Source organism: Tamandua tetradactyla, chromosome 17, assembly GCF_023851605.1.
Source record: "Tamandua tetradactyla isolate mTamTet1 chromosome 17, mTamTet1.pri, whole genome shotgun sequence".
NCBI lineage: Eukaryota > Metazoa > Chordata > Mammalia > Pilosa > Myrmecophagidae > Tamandua > Tamandua tetradactyla.
Window position 1 is genome coordinate 27,334,745 of NC_135343.1, and position 18,673 is coordinate 27,353,417.

The 18,673-nt window shown below is 35.3% G+C and overlaps 2 protein-coding genes across 5 annotated transcripts in view; one reads left to right on the forward strand and one right to left on the reverse strand.

Annotated features, from left to right (window-relative positions):
• Positions 1-3,126, forward strand: part of EML6 (EMAP like 6) — a 300,506-nt gene extending 297,380 nt beyond the window's left edge. The window contains exon 41 of the mRNA XM_077134236.1: positions 1,067-3,126. Coding sequence (XP_076990351.1) covers positions 1,067-1,091 — 25 coding nt within the window. The 3' untranslated portion in view covers positions 1,092-3,126. The remainder of the gene's footprint in view (positions 1-1,066) is intronic.
• RTN4 (reticulon 4) overlaps positions 3,068-18,673 on the reverse strand; it is a 59,134-nt gene continuing 43,528 nt past the window's right edge. For all 4 annotated transcript variants that reach the window (XM_077134237.1, XM_077134238.1, XM_077134239.1 and 1 more), the window contains 6 exons: positions 17,122-17,329; positions 12,131-12,269; positions 5,229-5,298; positions 4,736-4,782; positions 4,473-4,531; positions 3,068-4,084 (listed from right to left, as the gene is read on the reverse strand). In XM_077134237.1, coding sequence (XP_076990352.1) covers positions 4,042-4,084; positions 4,473-4,531; positions 4,736-4,782; positions 5,229-5,298; positions 12,131-12,269; positions 17,122-17,329 — 566 coding nt within the window. In that variant the 3' untranslated portion in view covers positions 3,068-4,041. The remainder of the gene's footprint in view (positions 4,085-4,472; positions 4,532-4,735; positions 4,783-5,228; positions 5,299-12,130; positions 12,270-17,121; positions 17,330-18,673) is intronic.

Here is an 18,673-nt window from a genome sequence, read left to right on the forward strand (position 1 = left end):
GGCCCAGTAATACTAAGTAGGAGACACAGAACCCTAATTGGACCTGAGCCAGGGCTCCTTTTGCCCCTAACTCCTGCTCTTAGTGTGAAACATGTTGTTCTGCATTGACACAGAGCTGGGGAAGCCGCTGATTTGGAAAATTTTCTACCCTCCTGCCCCTGAGATGACACCAGCGTTTCCAAGTAGTCAGCTTTCTTCTGTTTCTCCACCAAGGGAGCAATGTGGAGGAACAAGATTAGGTCATTCTAACTCTTTCAACTTCTCCACTTCTGATAGAGTAGAAAAGTTTTATCTTAGCATGAAAATTGGTTTCTGTTCAGCCCAAGCAAAAACTTGGAAGAAATATACCTGCATTCAGGTAACTTTTAGTGTCATGAATTAGGTTGCATAAGAGGTTCCTTCCCGCTTCCAACCCAAAAGCACCCTGTAGAAAAAAGCCCCAAGGATGCTTTGATGGCCTTCCTGGGAACTCCCATCTTTGGCCTGGTGTGCCAACTGCTGCTGGCAACCTAGAGCCCTCAACATAGTACTGAAGCAGCAACCCGTGTGGAGTGGAAACACTCAAAGCAGGACCAGCCAAACTGAGAACAAGTGAGGTGTACTAGATAGAAGCAATCTGGTTCCCAGTGCAAGAGATATGAGGTAGCGTTACATTACTCTAACAGGCTTAGAAGTAACCTGAAAACCGCAGGGCCCCTAGGCCTTTGTTGGCATCAGAATGTAATCTAATCCCTGGCTCTGTGCTAAACACTAGAAAAGGCTCTTCTACTCAAGTGGAGTTGATAAAGCCTTTTCAATAATGACGAGAGCGTGTAAAGTCAGATTGCCAAAAATCCTAACTGGCCACATTCAGCGAACACTTAGGCTGCTGAAAGAGCCAAAACAAATCAAAAAACCTGGAGGGATAGCAGTATAAGTAGTTTTTTGAAACTAAAATGCTCAGTACAACATCTGAGTTGTCTCTTCAGGAGGGGGTAAGAATAGGTTTTTTTGCCACCTGACAAAGTATGATATGCAGCTATGCAACATGACTGTTGTCTGTCTTTTGTTGTTTTTTTTTTTTTAGTGTATTTGTGTGGCAATGTCTGTAAATGCCAGAAATCTCTTACATTATTGCTGCTGCTACCACCCAGCACCTGTAGAGGCAGCGACAAGGCACTTCCTTGCCATTACCTGCCGGGAAATGCCTGCAGTGCTGTGGAGATGCACAAGCTCAAAATACTAGTGAAGTTGTGTGGCTGCTTCCATGATCTGGAGTCTCCAAAACTGTGATGCCAAGAAGGAAGGTCAAGTTCTAAAATGTTAAGACTGCTTGCCTGTGTTCCTGAGACTCAAAACTATACATACTAACTACATTGACAAAAAACCCTATCTGATAATGTAGCCCACTGACAAAATTTAAAGCCTCAGTTATCCTAACCATTATGTAGCTTTTAATTTGCATCAAAAACTTTTTACACAAGATGTTTTGTTTCTATATACTTTAAGAATGGTCATCTTTTTACAAATAAGTTAAAGGCAGCCTAAGTTAGGCTCTCCAAAGTACTAGACATAGATAGCTCTGTTCTCCACATTTAGCTTTCAAAAACCAAATGAGCCATGTATAAACAAGATGAGAAACTTAATTTTTTAACGTTTCATTTGCTGTTTTATATCCATTAAGTGCCTTTGAAAGTTTCCAGTTGTGTGGGCTGCTGTCTCACCTCCCACAGATTATCTGCTTTCTACATATGGTGCTAAAACTTCAAAACTGAGGAGGGCTACAGGACCCTTTAGCAGATATATAGTCTGTCACCCATGTCCTGTGTTTATGTCAAGGATTCCTAAATGAAGGATATCAGTTTACCTGTTTGGGAAATTGTGAGTATAGGAAGGTAAGCAGAAAAGGAACTTAAGTTCAGGAGGGAGAGGCTAGAATGGATTTTCATTAAATTTAGTGCCAAATCTGCAAAATTCAAACAAAACAAACTGTTACTACAAAGTAGAAAGGGCTCCCCATAAGGATGAGCATTTTTGAGACTGTACCTTGGTTTACCACCCCTAGAATGAAGTTGATGTGACACCATTGATTTGCTTCAGGTGAACTTAAAAGGTCAATTTTGGGTAAAAAAAAAAAAAAAAAAAAAAAAAACCCAAAAGAAAAAACTCTGCAGATAAGTCCAAATTATAAAACAAAATAATTTATAACATTCCTCGGAGTTTGCTGTATGATGGAATGTGACTTGGACAATATTAACCAGAAGACCTCCTAAAGCACCTCAATCACACTTCACACTTAGCCTATCACAGGATGGGGCCGACAGCACACACTGAAGGAAGGCTGGCAAAGGGCTGGTGACAATGAGGCATATACACCATTTAGTCCTTCCAGTCAGAGAACTAAAAATCCTGGCTCTGGATTTATTAGCTATTTGCAGTTCTCAGCATAGAGAAAAGGTAAAATGGAGCTTCAGCATTCTAAATGGATTAGATCACTCATTAAGCTATTTTTATATGCCAATTTATTAATGCCTTACATTAGTCTACTGATAGGTAGGTTGTTGGCCCACAGTAAGAGTCCCTATGCAGTCCTAATTCTGTTTTCTGTTTCCTGTAATCACATCTGCCTATGCTGTCCTATTGACCTTTTGTACTGATTGGATCTTGCATTGAAATAACCATGTAGAAATAAAATGAATTAATCAATGGTGATATGTATAACTGTATTTAAAGAGCAAAAGTGTCTGTGTCAAGAAAACATCTTAAATCCTATTTATAAACATTTATATGGTATGATTTCATGTATGTTCATAAATCCTGCACTGTATTCTAGTATATGTTAAAATATTGGTGCATGAATTTATTTTCCATTATCAAAGTATAAGAAAAATACATAATTTTAAAAAAATTTTGTATGTGTCAAATAAATTTAATTATGAAAACATGTTCTTTGTTGATACAGCTACACCATGAGCTGAAAATCCTCCTAAAAGCACAAGCTACCACGCACTGGTTGAAGCAAAATAAACCCTTTGTGTATATTTTTAACCTGCTACTTTTTAATTATGAAATCAAAATACCAAACATATTTTAGGTCTATAAGCTTTATTGATAACTTCGCTTTTACAGTTCACAATGCATTCCACAGATTTATTTAATTCAGTACAGCTTAAACCACAATTGTATAAATTGTCATTTTATAATTTCTTGCATAACAATGTTTGATATTTGCAAACAACATTTTGGAAGCATTAGATTCAGTCCATAGATTCAGAGTTTGTGACAAAATTAACTACAGTAAATTTATGCAATGGAAATTTTATGTTGAGTTCTATGTGCAGGGCATTGCTTCATGTGGAAAACAGATGGTAGTGCTCTAGAAATACATTTTCTTTTTCTAGCTTATGTGCTTTGGAACTACACACATATAACCAACAACTCTGAAATGAAATATCAAGCAGTGTGGGGCAGCTGGAAGGTAAAGGTCTAAGCTTTGTGAAACACTATAGATAGATATATATATAATCTATATTTACTTATATTGGCAATTAATATAATAGTAAAATTCACATACACCTAGAACATACCAGAAAGGCAACTTTTTCATTCCTGCTTTAGTGGTATGATCTCGTCTAAACATTTCATTTCAGAAAATCTGCATCAATCTACACAGACCAAACACAGTGCACAAACTGTGAAAAGGGTTTTTTTTTTCCAGCTCCACCTTCTCTGCAACTTCCCAAAATACAGCAAGACTTATCTGCAACGAAGTATAATATACAGCTTTCTTCAGATCGTTTTGTATTTACCAGTGCCTCACACAAGAAAAACAAGTATGATTACGGTTTAAACCCATATAATAGCAGCTTACAATACTTTAAGATGATGAACTCATGGCAGTCAAGACAGGTAATTTTCCTCAAACACTGCATTGCTAAAAATAAAGATCTGTGAAACTGCACTGCAATGTCAAGGCTTCATTCTTCCCTGACCCTCCCCCATGTAATCAAATGAATATCCCCTTTAAAGATGAGCTCCTATTGTTAATTTTTTGGGGCTTTTTCATTCAGTTTTCCGCTTTAATCCAGGGATTTTTGCTTGGATTCTACAAATGAAAAGAAAGGGGAAAATGTCAATTTCAATGTGAGTATTTTAGATTTTAAGTATTTTTTTTCTGCTTCCGAAAATACCATCCTTCAATAACTAGGTATAAACTCTTCAGTTTATACAAGAAACTAAATTCTAAGGCTGCCAAGTTCCATGCTATAATTTTGCCACGTTGGCCTCACAAATTGTACTTAAACAAAGCCTTAAAATATACAGAGTATACCTAGGAATTAATGGTCCAAATGACAAAAAAACCTTTTGGCAACTCTGATGTCATACTTAAGGTCTGAAAAAGATTTGGTACTCATTATGCCTGTAATAAAATACTATATTGTTCTCAAAGTCCAGCACATCTTATCTTTTACAAAAAAAAGTTGCTGACTTACTTCGCCATAGCATCTTTAACATTCTTATTCACAAGTCCTAGATAATGATCTATCTGAGCCTGAAAGAGAGTATAGAAAGGTTATTAGAAAATTACCATTGCTAAAGAATCTTAGGAACCCATTAGTACGTTCTAACAAATCAAAAGCTTAAGAAGCCATCCCATTATCTCATTTTTGTAAGGCCTTGGAAACGGGCACCCACACATTTGTGGGTGCACAACACAGTGAGTTCTGTATTCTGAAATCTGCAGTTAAAAAAATACCTGATGCCGTTCATAAATTACAGGAACACTGAAGAGTGAAATCAGAGCTGAAAAAAAGAAATAAATACACAATGTAAAAAGAAAAGACTGGTACGTTTTACGAACAAACACTAAAAAACCATCAAACTGGCAACATTCTTAAGGCTGCCAGGCAGTGTTCCTAATCAGTTGAATAAACACAAAGATCTCCTGGATACAGGAATGGATTAACCAAGTGAGACGTGGTTTTTGAATCACAGCACACTTATTTTATAAAGTACAAGTACACCTACTTAGATTTATGACCAATATTAGGAAAAGCCACCCTTCATCTGGTTTATCTCTATTAGTTGGAGCATGCTTCAGAAACTAAAGTAGGATTTCAATAAACCAACCATCAGTAATTAATTTAGAGAAATCACAACCTCAAACTTACATCCTCTATATTTCCTACAATATAAGAATATTTTCACTGAAATGTCTCTAAGCTCCTCAATGATTTAATAAGACTTACCCAAAATCAGCAGTGTCAGACCATTGAACAAGGCACCAACATAGGTAAATACCCACATCAACACAGCAAACTGTAAGAAAATAACAGCCTATTAAAAACAAAATGGCCAAAGGTACACCTGACCCCTCACCAGCTCTAATATCATTTAAGCTTTCAAACGGGCGGACTGAAAAGGTATTATGAGAATTCATTAACAAAATTTATTTAAAAGTACTAACAAGTATTGAAGATATGAATGGGCTAAGTAGTTCAAACAATTAAAATTTCAAATATCTGAATAATAATGGGGTCAGAGAGTATTATCAGAGAGACTAGGTTTCAGGTACCAAAAAATATCACATCTAGCACTTCAATCATTAGAAGCAGTGCCTGCCCAGAGAGGCATGTTTTGACAGCTTCAGTGAACCCCAGGATAAGGACTCCTCGGACTTTATACATGAGTAACAAAACTGACCATTATTCTTTAGCCACTGCCTGCCTTTACGTACTTAAACATTAATTCTGTGCTTACTATGTGCTAGGCACTATTTTAAATACTTTACAAATATAAACATATGAATTTATTTAATCCTTTTGATAACCTTATGAGGCTGGTACAGTGGTTATTACCATAGCAGATGCAGATATTAAAGAACAAACAGGTTTAATAACTTGCTGAAGTCGGATTATATCAACTATAGATTTTGGTGCCACCCCAGGCTGGGAACCACAATGAACTGACAAAAACTTTCCTACTTTTGTACTTCTGGCCTCAAAATCTGGAGTGTTTTAATCAGGAAATGAGGCAATCTGGAAAGGGCTTTGCTTCTAAAAAAGGCTTTGCTTCTAAAAAGTTATGTCCTTATTTCCACTCTACACTTATGCTTATCTGTGAGATGGATGAACAAGAGGATTTCTAAGGTTTCTTCCACTTCTAATACCTTTAGACCTCCCATAGTATAAAAAGGCTCAATGAATTATGTTCAAAGGAGTTCTTGAAGACTTAAAAGTATAGTCATCCTGGCTTTTATTATATAATAATCATCAGCAATTCCTTTGCTTCCTATCAAAGCCTTCATATGTGTCTGCAATGGCTCTGCTCTATTTATAGGTAACAGACATATCACCAGGAAGCCTATGGCGATTGTTTAGGTGCATAAAACAAAGTATTAATGAAATAGAGGAGAGTACAGGGAGTTATCTAAACTCAATAATCTAAAGCAGGGATTGGCAAATTTTTAATGTAAAGGGCCAAACAGTAAACATTTTAGGTTCTGTGGGCCACATAAGGTCTCTGCCTTAGATTATTCTTTGTTGTTCTTTTTTCATAACCCTTTTACAATGTCAAATCCATTCTTAACTCCCAGGCTTTATAAAAACAGGCCATAGGCCAAAGGGGCAACAACAGTTTTTTGACGCTTAATCTTTCTCTCCTATAGTCATTCATTTAACCAAATCTGACTGAAGCTTACTACTTGAGTGATAATTAAGGTATTCAAACTCTAGAGTAAGCAAGCACTTTGGGTAGAAAGACACTTGAGATTCCTCTACCAACTGTCATTTCCACAAATACAATACTTGGGCTACCCTACAGCTGAACTAGTGTTCAAGTGAATAAATGTCAGGCATCCCTAACACCTGTCAAGTGAAAATCAAAAACTAAATGCCTTGTTCTTAGCAACTTCTATGGAACCACAGGTGTAAAGGTCTGAAGCATGATTCAATTTAGTGAGCCTTTTCCTCTCTCGTAGTTTTACAGATTTCTATTGCAAAAACTAAATACAACCTTGTGCACTTGAGCAAGTTTACTACAAGAGCAGCAGAGCTATTTTTACCCATCATCCACAAATCTAAATGGAAAGAGTCAGCTTTCCACATAATAGAAAAAATTGCTTTAGCTATACAAACAAGCCTACCATAACAATTCAGACATGGACGGCTAAAAAAGTCCTAAGTTGGTCACTACACAGTCACTGATGAGACAGCACTCCAAATCCACAAGGAGAGAAGCCCAAGAATTGATACCTGGACTCTCAAAGGGCCTCAGATGTCTTTTGTGTTTTGAAGAACACTCTGAAAACCAGCTATACAGAAGCAAAAAGAACAAAGGAAAGCCACAAGATGTCTGTGGGTCCAGGCAGGTGACACAAATGCATGATGGAGTCTGGCTGGGGACTGAGACACCCACAATCTAGCTCCACAGACAGCTGCCAGGCATTCCATTCCAGGCCCATGTCAAATTCCCCATTTTAAAGAGAAATCAGAGATTCACATGTTTATGTGCTATCACAGAATTTATAAATGTTGCAGCTAAATTTGGAGAAAAGTTGGGACCTAAAACAAAAGTGTTAGATAAGGGTTCCCAGGAAATCTACCATCAAAAAGAAAGTGGTGGCAGTAAGAAACAGCATTTCAATAACTGTGCAATTACTAGAGCTATTAAATAACAACAGCAACTAATCTTTTTTTTTTTTTTTAACATTTACAAAATGTTGAGCAGTTGCCATGCTTTATATAGATTCGGCCAGTCAATTCTTCTAAGAAAATCCCAAATCTGAGACCAGCAGGGACTGTCATATGCAAAACAAACTACAGCCCAGGGTTTATAGATTAATTCCACAACTCTTTAAAAGTGATTCTCTAGGCAGTACGGCAGAAAAATTAAAATTAAAGGATGTGGAACTTCCCTGCTTCACCCCTAATAGGTCATCAGTAAATTTTATAGATCCTCAGGTGATTCCAATGTGCAGCCAAGATTGAGAACCTCTATTTTAAGACAAGAGCCACATATCAAAGATCCCCTAACAGAATATTAATCAAATGGCTTAACCAGATGGTTAACTTGGTTCAACTATCTTAAAGTCTCACCACTGTTCCCACAATACACTAGTGTCCTGAAATGGTAGATGTTATTTTTAAAAGCTGACAAATATCACCAAGCTGAATAAAACGACTTCAGTCCCTTTCTGTGGAACTTCTGAGATTTTAATAAACTAACATACACTAGACTCTCCAAGGAGACATCGACACAGCTTTCTCAACTTAATTTTACTAGCGAGTAATTGTGGATCAGGATATAGAAGTGTAGAATATATAGCAGCAAACAGATCTTGCAGATGCAGATGGTGGGCTACATAAAAACCTGTTTAAAAGCTGTGAATTTATATAAGCTACAGAGCTTAATAAATGTCCATTTTCTTGACAAAAATTTATCAGAGTAATTTCTACTGCATTGTCTTCAGATTGTGATATTCCTTACTGTGAATTATACAAAATCAAGGTAATTCTAATCACAATGTGGTTCTTAAAAATTTTTTTAAAGCAGTGTTATTAAACAAGATCATAGATTTATCTAGAAAACTGGAGAAACTGGGGCTATCAGCAAACTTCCCAGAGTTAAATTCTGAATACAAGAGAGAAAAAAAAATTACCAAGAAAATTGATTTTTCCTTTATGTTGAAAAAATAAAAAAGGAATGGGAATTGAAAAAAACATTTTATGAGAGAATGACTTCTACCAGTTGCTGTGGGTAGAAAGCAAAAAGCAATAGAAAAATCATTTTCTATTTTAAATGTTCTCTATATAAATAAAAACTGTGGGGGATGAGTACATAGGGGACAAATGCTAAAAGAACACTCTCTCTCTAGAAGGTATTACCATTTTTATAAAGAGCCAAAAGTGATAAATGTTATCAGCTTTTATTTGAATAAGAGATATTTTGAGCAATTATTTTATATTTATATAGTACTTTTATTAATGGAAACAAACAAATGGACTCTATTCTACTCACATCAGACATTAAGAAAAAGTTTAACTCAATTCCTGTGTATCAGAACCAAAGGTTTATCAAGGTGGAACTTTAAAGGATATTATCAGAGTGAGCGCCTGAATTACGAGTGCTTCACATATCCAACACCTTTCCATGGGAAAAAAAAAAAACACAGATACCCTGTCACATTCTTCTGCCTCTTCCTATCAACATTTGAGACTAAAATGCAAAATTCATTTTACATGTTAACATGCTGAAGCAACTGTATTTAGGGCCCTGCCATCTGAAGAAGTCAACAAGTAGCTTTCCTTGAATTATGGGCTTGCCAAAACCACTACCTGAAATGGAAAAACAAATCAGGTAAGTTGTATTTTTCTTCTCAAAAGTAATTTAATAGTTAGGAAGAAAATTCTAACAAAAACATCAACAACAACGTTTTATTTTGTTTTAATAAGAAACAAAGACTGTTTTAAAACTTCCTAAAAATTAAGTGTTCAAGAAAGTAAATCTCATTATGTGTCACTTTCTATTACTTTCAAATTAGGAAAGTCACTCAAGGCAAGAATTCATCATGTTCAGTTTCTCTCATTCATTTAGTCTAGCTTTTCCATGAATAACATCATTGCTTTAAAAAAAAACTAAGGTAATTTTCAAAAGAAATTAGAAAATGAGATTCAAAAGCAAAAAGAAAGTCTTCATCTCATTCATAAAAGGAATTTATTCATAAAATTTCTGATCCTATTTTCAAATATGTATGCAAAACAGAGATTTAAAAGTTTTCCTTAAATATCCAATCAGACTTCCCCTAACATTTTCTTGCTCCTCTAACCCTTGACAAGTATTTCCACCCCTACCTAATTATCTTCACGTAGTACTGTGTATGGATAAGAAAAAAATAAAGGACAGCTTTTTTTTTTTAATTCAAGACATACAGGAACTTTAAACTCAAACTTATAAAAACTAGAACACAACGAATCATTCTCAGATCAAATTAATTTTGTTTTTAAACCAATCTCTTCAAGAATGTCTCCTCTCAAGAGAAATATTAAGTTACAGACATAGCTGCCTTCACTGCTATACTGTACAAACATGAAGAATGGCTTTTGATTTCTTTCTGTAGCCACTTTTACAAGGTTTGTAAAAATAGTCACCCTCCCCACATTCCCCCATTGACTAATTAAATTCAGAGATGGTGCTTGGCTATTTGAAGTTTTATATCACTACTTACAGTGTTTCTTCTCAGTCAATTCCCACCCATTTACTTTCCACCCTAAACTGCACTAGTACCAGCATCTCAATGACTTTTCACACATGGTCTACCCCAGAAGCCAGGCTGTGTGTGTGTGTGTGTGCTGCTTCAACAGACATGATCTGGTTTCTTCTAGGACCCAAATGTACAAGGTTCTATTTCACTTACTTTAAAATATTTATTTGTTCCATTTTGAATCTAATTAATAAACATGTCAAACAACATAACCAGCAACTTTTTCTTTACAGACTGACGTCAGATAATTTCAGAACACTGAATACATCCACTCAACACATAAGAGATAATAAATGATAAAAGGAAACTAATTCACCAATGATGACCAGTTCAGAAATTGTCTCACTGAGTCTAAAGACCCAGTCATCCTATTACTACAATATCCTCAACTTACATGATAAATAGCAAAGTAGCACACATCTCTTGGAAAAGAAAAATTATGATAATTATCATACTACATTTCTACCCAAGCTTAGATAGGAAACAAGTCTCTTTGTCTTAAGCAGAGTCATAGGCAAATAGCACATAAAACACAAATGGCCAAGTTATACGTACAGGAAAAGCACTAAAAAAGATCCAGCATTTGGAGCTCAAATTACCTGTCTGTGGCTTAGTGCTTGTTTAAGTCAATCTGAAATTGGGGAGTTTAGTTGCAAGGTGAGACTCTACCAGCTGCTATGGAACAAGCTCCAACAACTAAAGAAAACTTTCAATGACTATCAAAAGATTAGTTGGGGCTAGTTCTTCTAAACCAATGCAAATGTACTAAGAAATGATGATCATGCATCTATGTGATGATGTTAAGAATTAATGATTGCATGTGTAGAATGGTATGATCTCTAAATGTTCGGTTAATTTCTTTTTTTCCGTTAATTAAAAAAAAAAAAAGAGAAGGGATAATTGGAGATGAAGGGATACAGACTGTACAACGGGACTGGATATAAAAACTCAGAAATGGACAGCACAATACTACCCAATTGTAATGCAATTATGTTAAAACACTGAATGAAGCTGCATGTGAGGTATAGGTTTTTTGTTTTTGTTTTTTTTTCTTTCTATTATTGTTTTAATTCTTATTCTGTTGTCTTTTTATTTCTTTTTCTAAATCGATGCAAATGTACTAAGAAATGATGAATATGCAACTATGTGATGTTATTAAGAATTACTGATTGTACATGTAGATTGGAATGATTTCTAATTGTTTTGTTAATTCTTTTTTTAATTAATAAAAAAAAAAAATCAATCCATGTAATACACCATATTCAGAAATAAAGGAGAAAAACCATAAAAAAAAAAAAAAAAAGATTAGTTGGGGTGTTTCAGAATATTAAAACTTTTCCAGAATAAACACTACAAGAAAGAGTCTAAAATATGAAATAGCTTATGTTTATTAATCTCATACAAATCAAGAAATTAAGTGCTAGACCCTAAAATGAAACACAGATTAAATCACATCTAGTATTAAATCTAGTACATAATCTTTATTCTTATGGTCAAAATTCCCTTTAATTTTCTCTCAGTCAATCTTTATTTCTAGAAGTATGAATTAGTAATTTATCATTTTTCTTTATAAAGGAATAGCAATTTCCTCCACCCTAAATATTTGATTATTGCATTCTAAATTTTGAAATGCAAGTTTACAGTAACAATTCCAATCATGTATTTGCTTGTTTGTTTTTTGGGAAGTGCATGAACCGGGAATTGAACCCAGATCTCCTGCATGGCAGGTAAGAATCCTACCACTGAACTAACTACCTTTGCAACCCCCAATCATTTATTTGAATAGTTAGAAATGTAATTTTATACTCTAAATCCTTCGCAGTTAAATTCTTTTATCATTTATTATCTCTTTTGTGAGTACAAGAAAAGTGAAAAGCAAAGTAAACTTACCTTCAGAGAATCAACTAAATCATCAACTAAGAAAAGGCGTCTCAGTTCTTTAATTGTGCAGTTCACATGACCAAGAGCAGAATTACTGTATTTCTGAACCAACTCCTCAGATATGGCGACTTCAGATTCCAAATATGCCCTAAAAAATAAAACTCATCACTGACTAGAGTGATTTCCCCTAGAAATCAGTCAGCAATTATATATCTATAAAATGAAGAGATTAATAAAAGATTCTACTATAAGAGCCTACTGTATCCAAATTAAACACAATGCAGAAATGCCCCAAATGAGGGGTATTTCATTCATATACATTGTCAGCTGACTAGCATGTGAAAAAAATCACAGGCTTTGAAGCCAGATTGATTTGAGTTTGAATATTATGAGCTTTGTACCTTACTTGGCTATAAAACTTTGGTAAGTTTAGTGATCCCTCTAAATGTGTTCCCACTCTAAATGTGTTCCCATTTATAAAATGGAGATTATCATGAGAATTCATTGAGTAAAGTGCTAAACATAATTCTGGCACGAAGAAACACTGGATAAATAGTCACTGTTATTATGGGTTTGGATTTTTCTTTAAGCTATCCCGGAGTCTCATCAAGTTGTCTAACTAAGATCCTATTCATACCCAAATCTTAGACTTTCTAAACCCAATATTTAGGGGAAACCAATCAGCATGCAAATATGAAGATTGTTAAATAGCTGCCAAAGTATAGTGGCAATCCCAGTAAAACATAATATTGTCCGTTTAGATACCCTAATCTATACTAAGATAGCTGCAATTGTTAATTTAAGACTGGGGGAAAAAACCAAGTCTGCAGGAATGCAAGAAACTGTCTCATTAGTTATTGTTTCAAAGAAACCATTTTATCTTGGCAGAGTTGAACCAAACCGTCTAAGTGCCCAGAGTTACAGGGCTGGATGGAAATAACAGTCCTCTTTGACAACTCCTTGTACCAACTCTCTACCTCTGCAAGATGCCTCATATATGCTTCACTGGTTTGATTCATAATGTCCTCACTCTAGCTGAAGCCCTCACTATTTCAAACTGGAATATTCTATCAGTCTTCAAATCAGTCTGTACACTAATCCATTCCTCAGCCACTATCAGATTAGTTTTATTAGACCTATCCCAGATAGTGCTATCTAGATTGAACTTGGCTAGCAGTTGGGGACCTGCCACTACTCAGCTATATAACCTTGCAAAAGATACTAAACTGCTCTAGATTGTAATTCTGGTATAGTAAAATTAGAGAACTAGAACTTCCTAATTCCTCAAACATTCTGTGATTCTATAGTTCCAACTTTTCAACTAGAGAGCCCTGCTAAATCCTGCCAATCTTGTTGCAGCCAGAAAGTAGCAACTCACCAAACATGTTTTAACCTTAATGTCTTTGTTCATCATGCTGCTTTTCCAGTCCACCTGCTACCTTCCCACCATTGGTGGTAATTTATCCAGTCAGTCAGTTAGCTTCATCTCAAATATTACTCATAATCGAAGTTTCTTCTGATACTCTCTCTTCTCTAATATACCTCAACAATGCTGTGTAGCCCTAACGACACTTTCTTTTGGATTTTTCTTATAGCATTTACCATAATCAACCCTGAAATAAACACGTGTATACTTCTATATTTTTCCTACTAGTATATAAACTGTTAAGGACCATTAAGCACCAAGAATATATCTTCCCTAGTACAATGGTCTAGCACACTATTAGACAACTGTTATTTATTGACTTCCAAGTATCAAATTGTTAAAATCAAGTAAAATAAATGCTCCAAGATTCACATCTACCCAATATTTCATTTATACCGCTTTGAGAATATAGAAAAGTGGTTGCTATAACCTTATTTGGTATTCTTTTTCTTTGTATTGCTGCTGCTGGATGCCTGACCAGTAGGCACAAGAAAAGCACTTTCTATCAATGACATCCTGTGAATATTTACATTAATTCAACCAGCATTATGTGGTATTAACACAATGACAGTACTGTTCATCATTCTCTTCCAAGTACCACAGGAATTAGATAATGAAGCGTATGATATCATCTTCTCTAGTATGACTGGGGAACTAGGAAGACTATCTAGTAGGCTTAAACTAGCATCTACTTTATAATGACTATAAAAGGCCTGTGCCAGTTTAAAGCAATTATGTACCCCAGAAAAGCCATGTTCTTTAATCCTCATTCACTATAGCCAGGTGGGATCTTTTTGATAGTTTTCATGGAGAGCTGTGGTTGGTACCATTTGATTAGGTGGTTTCCATGGAGATGTGTCTCCACCCATTCAAGGTGGGGTTGCTTACTGGATTCCTTTAAGAGTGAATTATCTTAGAAAGTGCTGACAGAACCCACACATCCAGAGTTCTTTGGAGATGCAAAAGCAAAATGCCCCTAGGAATGCCTTATGAAATGAGGAGAGAAAGTTAGCAGTCATTACCATGTGGCTTCCCAGCTGAGAGAAACCCCAAATTTCATCAGCCCTTTCTTTGGAGTTAAGGTATCTGTCTCTAGATGCCTTAGTTTTGGACATTTCTATGGTCTTAAAACTGTAAACTTGCAACTTAATAAATTCCCTTTTTAAAAGCTGTTTCATTTCTGGTATATTGCATTCTGGCAGCTTTAGCAAACTCAAACGAGGACTTTAGGATAAAGTGCTTCTAAGAAAGAAAGAATAAAGAAATAACTAGACTGTTCCAAAGTCTTCTTTAAAATCAAATTATGTATAATATTTATACTATAGATAATTAAGAAACTTTGGCTTGACAATGTCTTATAAATTTCAATATAATGAAATAATAATCATACACAAGATTTGTAGCGTGATATGGTTGTGCCATTTTGAAGCTGCACTTTCAAGTTACTGAATTCTAAATTTGTTCTCCCTTCCCACTGTAAAATGGAGTAATATCACCTATCTCACACACTTGTCATGAAAATTAAATGTATATAAAAGGCCAGACTATTGTCACTCTACCAAACTTATGCAACCTCACTGATATACAGAGAAACCTAGAGAGAAACAAATAACAAATCACCAATCTTAATAATAATAAAAAAATAATTTATGGGTCTCTTATTTTAAAGAACAAAAAATCAATTAAGTTCACCCATTAATATCAACTGGATATTATTCTAGGTAGGAACATACTCACTTATGTCCAAACAGATACTTGCCTCACCAAATTAGTTTTTAAATGCTCACACTCTATTTGGAGAAATATGGTGTCCATGTACAAAACAACTAAAGAACATTTAAAAGCCACAGTCAGAGCAACAGGAAAAGAATTCTCAGATCATTTTGAGCCACTGTTAGATTAGGAAAGTCTTCTTATAAGACCTGGGTCTTGAATCAAACACAGAACCAAATAAAAAGCATGACAGATCAGAGCTTCTGGAAAGCTGGGAAAGGGAGCATGGAAATGGGCACAAGACTGAATGGGGTAAATGAGAGACAGGACAAAGGTATTTAGACTTCATCCTATAATGAACAGAGGGCTGCTATGCATAAAAATAATATGATTAAAGTAGTTCTTAACAACAGTATTTGTAAAAACTGAAGTCACGTGATGTAACCAAAAGCCTATTTGATAACAAATGAAGTCCACATGATTAGATTATACCAGAGGTGGACAAGTTTTTCAGTAAAAGGGCAAAGTATAAATATTTTAGGCTTTGTTATCCATACGGTCTCTGTCACAATGATTCAATTCTGGTTTTATAGTGTGAAAGCAGCGAAATGAGAGTGGCTGTGTCCCAATAAAACTTTGTTTACAAAAGCAATTGGCAGACCAAATTTAACCCATTGGTGTAGCTGGCTCCAGTCTAGACTAAGGAAGCAGTAGCAATCAAGAAAATTTAGTGATTTTCTTTATATGAGATGAAAAGGAACACAGATAACATTAAAACAAGGAAACCGAAAACTAGGATAGTGGTGCAACTGATAGTAATTGACAGGTTTGAGAAAAAGTTCATTTAAAGGCACAATCAGCTTAGTGATTGCTACAGGGTGGGGTGGAGGTGGGAGGACTGGAAAAGGAGTGACTACTAATGGGTACAAAGTTTCTTTGGGGGTGATGAATGTGTTCTGGTGTTAGAGAATGGTGATGGCTGCACAACTTTAAAAGGCTGAATTTTACATTTAGGAATTTATACTATAGAACAGTATCTCAATTTCAAAAAGTGGTGATCAAAAATATGCTGAAGGGTGGGCCATGTTGGCTCAGCAGGCAGAGTTCTTGCCTGCCATGCCAGAGACCCAGATTCATTTCCCGGTGCCTGCCCATGTAAAAAGAAAACAAACAAACAAACAAAAAAACGCTGAGTATGAAGTAAGGGCAAAGGAACCAAGCTGTGGTGTATGTTACTAACTAGATAGTTAATGCTAGCGTATACCTATAAAATAAGGGCAGAAAATGACAGCTGAGAGGCTAGGAGACACTGAAATAAGCACTCTAAAGGATTACACATCCTAAGTAATGCTTTAGTGAATAAGAAGAAACTATATAGAGAAGGAATGGTAAAGAAATAGGCGTGAAGGGAAAGCATGACAGGAAAACATAAGCATGCTATTAGAAAGGTATTTCTAGCATCAGAAAGTTTATGCTATCAGCATATAAATACTAAACAGAAAAGAATGTAAACCTACCAATCCTAACCCTGTTAAAAAGAAATAACTTCCATTAAGGTAAAATTAGATAACACCCACTTTTAAGAAAAACTATTCCTAACAAATAGTAGAGTTACGTTAATGAACAGATAAACCAAGTCTATGCCATCATGAGACTCTGAAATGACCTTTAGGAAATCCCAAAAAGCAGATGCTTTTGGTATAGTTTTTAGCAAAAAAAAAAAAAAAAAAAGTGCAATTATCTTCAAGCAATAAAAAAGCACATGCCTACAGCTCTACACATAGAATCAGGTCTCAATTCTACCCCCGTCTACACTGTTGCCGATGTGGTGTACTTTCACTTTGTTTTCCAGGCATCTCACCTGAATGGGTGGCCTTCATCTGACTTCTGGATGGCTTGGATCACACCCTTATATACCCTGAAGCTGACGGTCACAGAGAGCAGGGCCAGGGCAATGTAGGCTGTGACACTCACGATGCTGAACACTGTCAACGAGAGCAGCAGGAACAAGCTGGCACCAAACACCACTCCAGTCTTCTTGATGTCTCTCCAGTAGAGGAGGTCAACAACTGAGAATTGAAAAAGAAAATCATTCATTTAAAATTTGGTAAACTTAGATTTGTTCTACCTGCAAAATTGGAAAGGTCACTAGATAAAGTAAAAGCAAAACCTAAAATATTAAAGAAAAACTAACTTTATAAGCTCGAGTTTAAACCTAACTTAAATCGCTTGTTAGAATAACAATTATTTACTATAGAAATGGTTTTCTACCAATTGTTAGATTCAAGAGCCCTCTGCAGAATTCTTGGATTGTGCATAACCAGATCTGGAGACCATCTGGAGGTTATTACTCTTGAATAGGATTTGAAATTCCTGTTACTTTTTAAGGTGAGAGCCCTCTGCAGAATTCTTGGATTGTGCATAACCAGATCTGGAGACCATCTGGAGGTTATTACTCTTGAATAGGATTTGAAATTCCTGTTACTTTTTAAGGTGACTTCAAAGAAATGGGCAGCTTTGGTCTTGACCCCAGATCCTCTTAAGTATATATAACTTTCCTTTATCATTAGGGATTCTTCTGTGGGGAAAACTATGTAGGTGAACAGTAAGTATCAGATATTATTATGAAGTCCTTAATTCCTATTAGTATATATCATGAGTGTTAATTAACATATTTTAAATACCCACCACAGTGCCTGTCACATAGTGGGATTCAGTAAGTATCTAGTCCATTCTCTTAAATATGATTTGGTTTGAATGCTATTAATTTAACATTTATATGTAATTTACAGCTTTGTTTTCAAACTCTGATTTCAATTATTTATTCATTTCTTCTCCATCCTAAATTTGTTCCAACCCTGCCTAAAACATTTAAATCAGTTTTTGTTCTATTCAACTAGTTTCTACTATTGTGCCAACATGCCAGCACAACTATGGGCTACCAGAATTTTAAATAGTGTAATCTATGTTGTCAGGCTGACATTACGAATAATGTCCTATTGAATAAAGAGGTAACTGTGATATTAATAGTTTTTGACACCCAACAATCACTTACTGGGCTGATATTGTTCAAGAAACTCAATCTTGTAGAAAATAAGTAAGAATGTCTTAAAATGAAGAAAGGGACTTTGGTTCTGTCCAACTTTAAAGACATTTAAAAACAGTCACAATAAAGTTAAAGACATTTAAAAACAGTCACAATAAAGTGTAAGTATTAAAACTGCCATGAGACTACAGAGGAGGGAGAAGAAGGAAAAAAAAAAAAAAACCAGAGGAAATTAAGAGAGACTTCATGAAAGAGAAAGAAACTGAGGTGGGTCTTAAAGAAAAGGTACGATCTAGAAAAAATCTAAGGACGGAGATCTGATTATAAGTTTACTAGCAAGAGTCCTTATAATTAAAGTCATTTTATT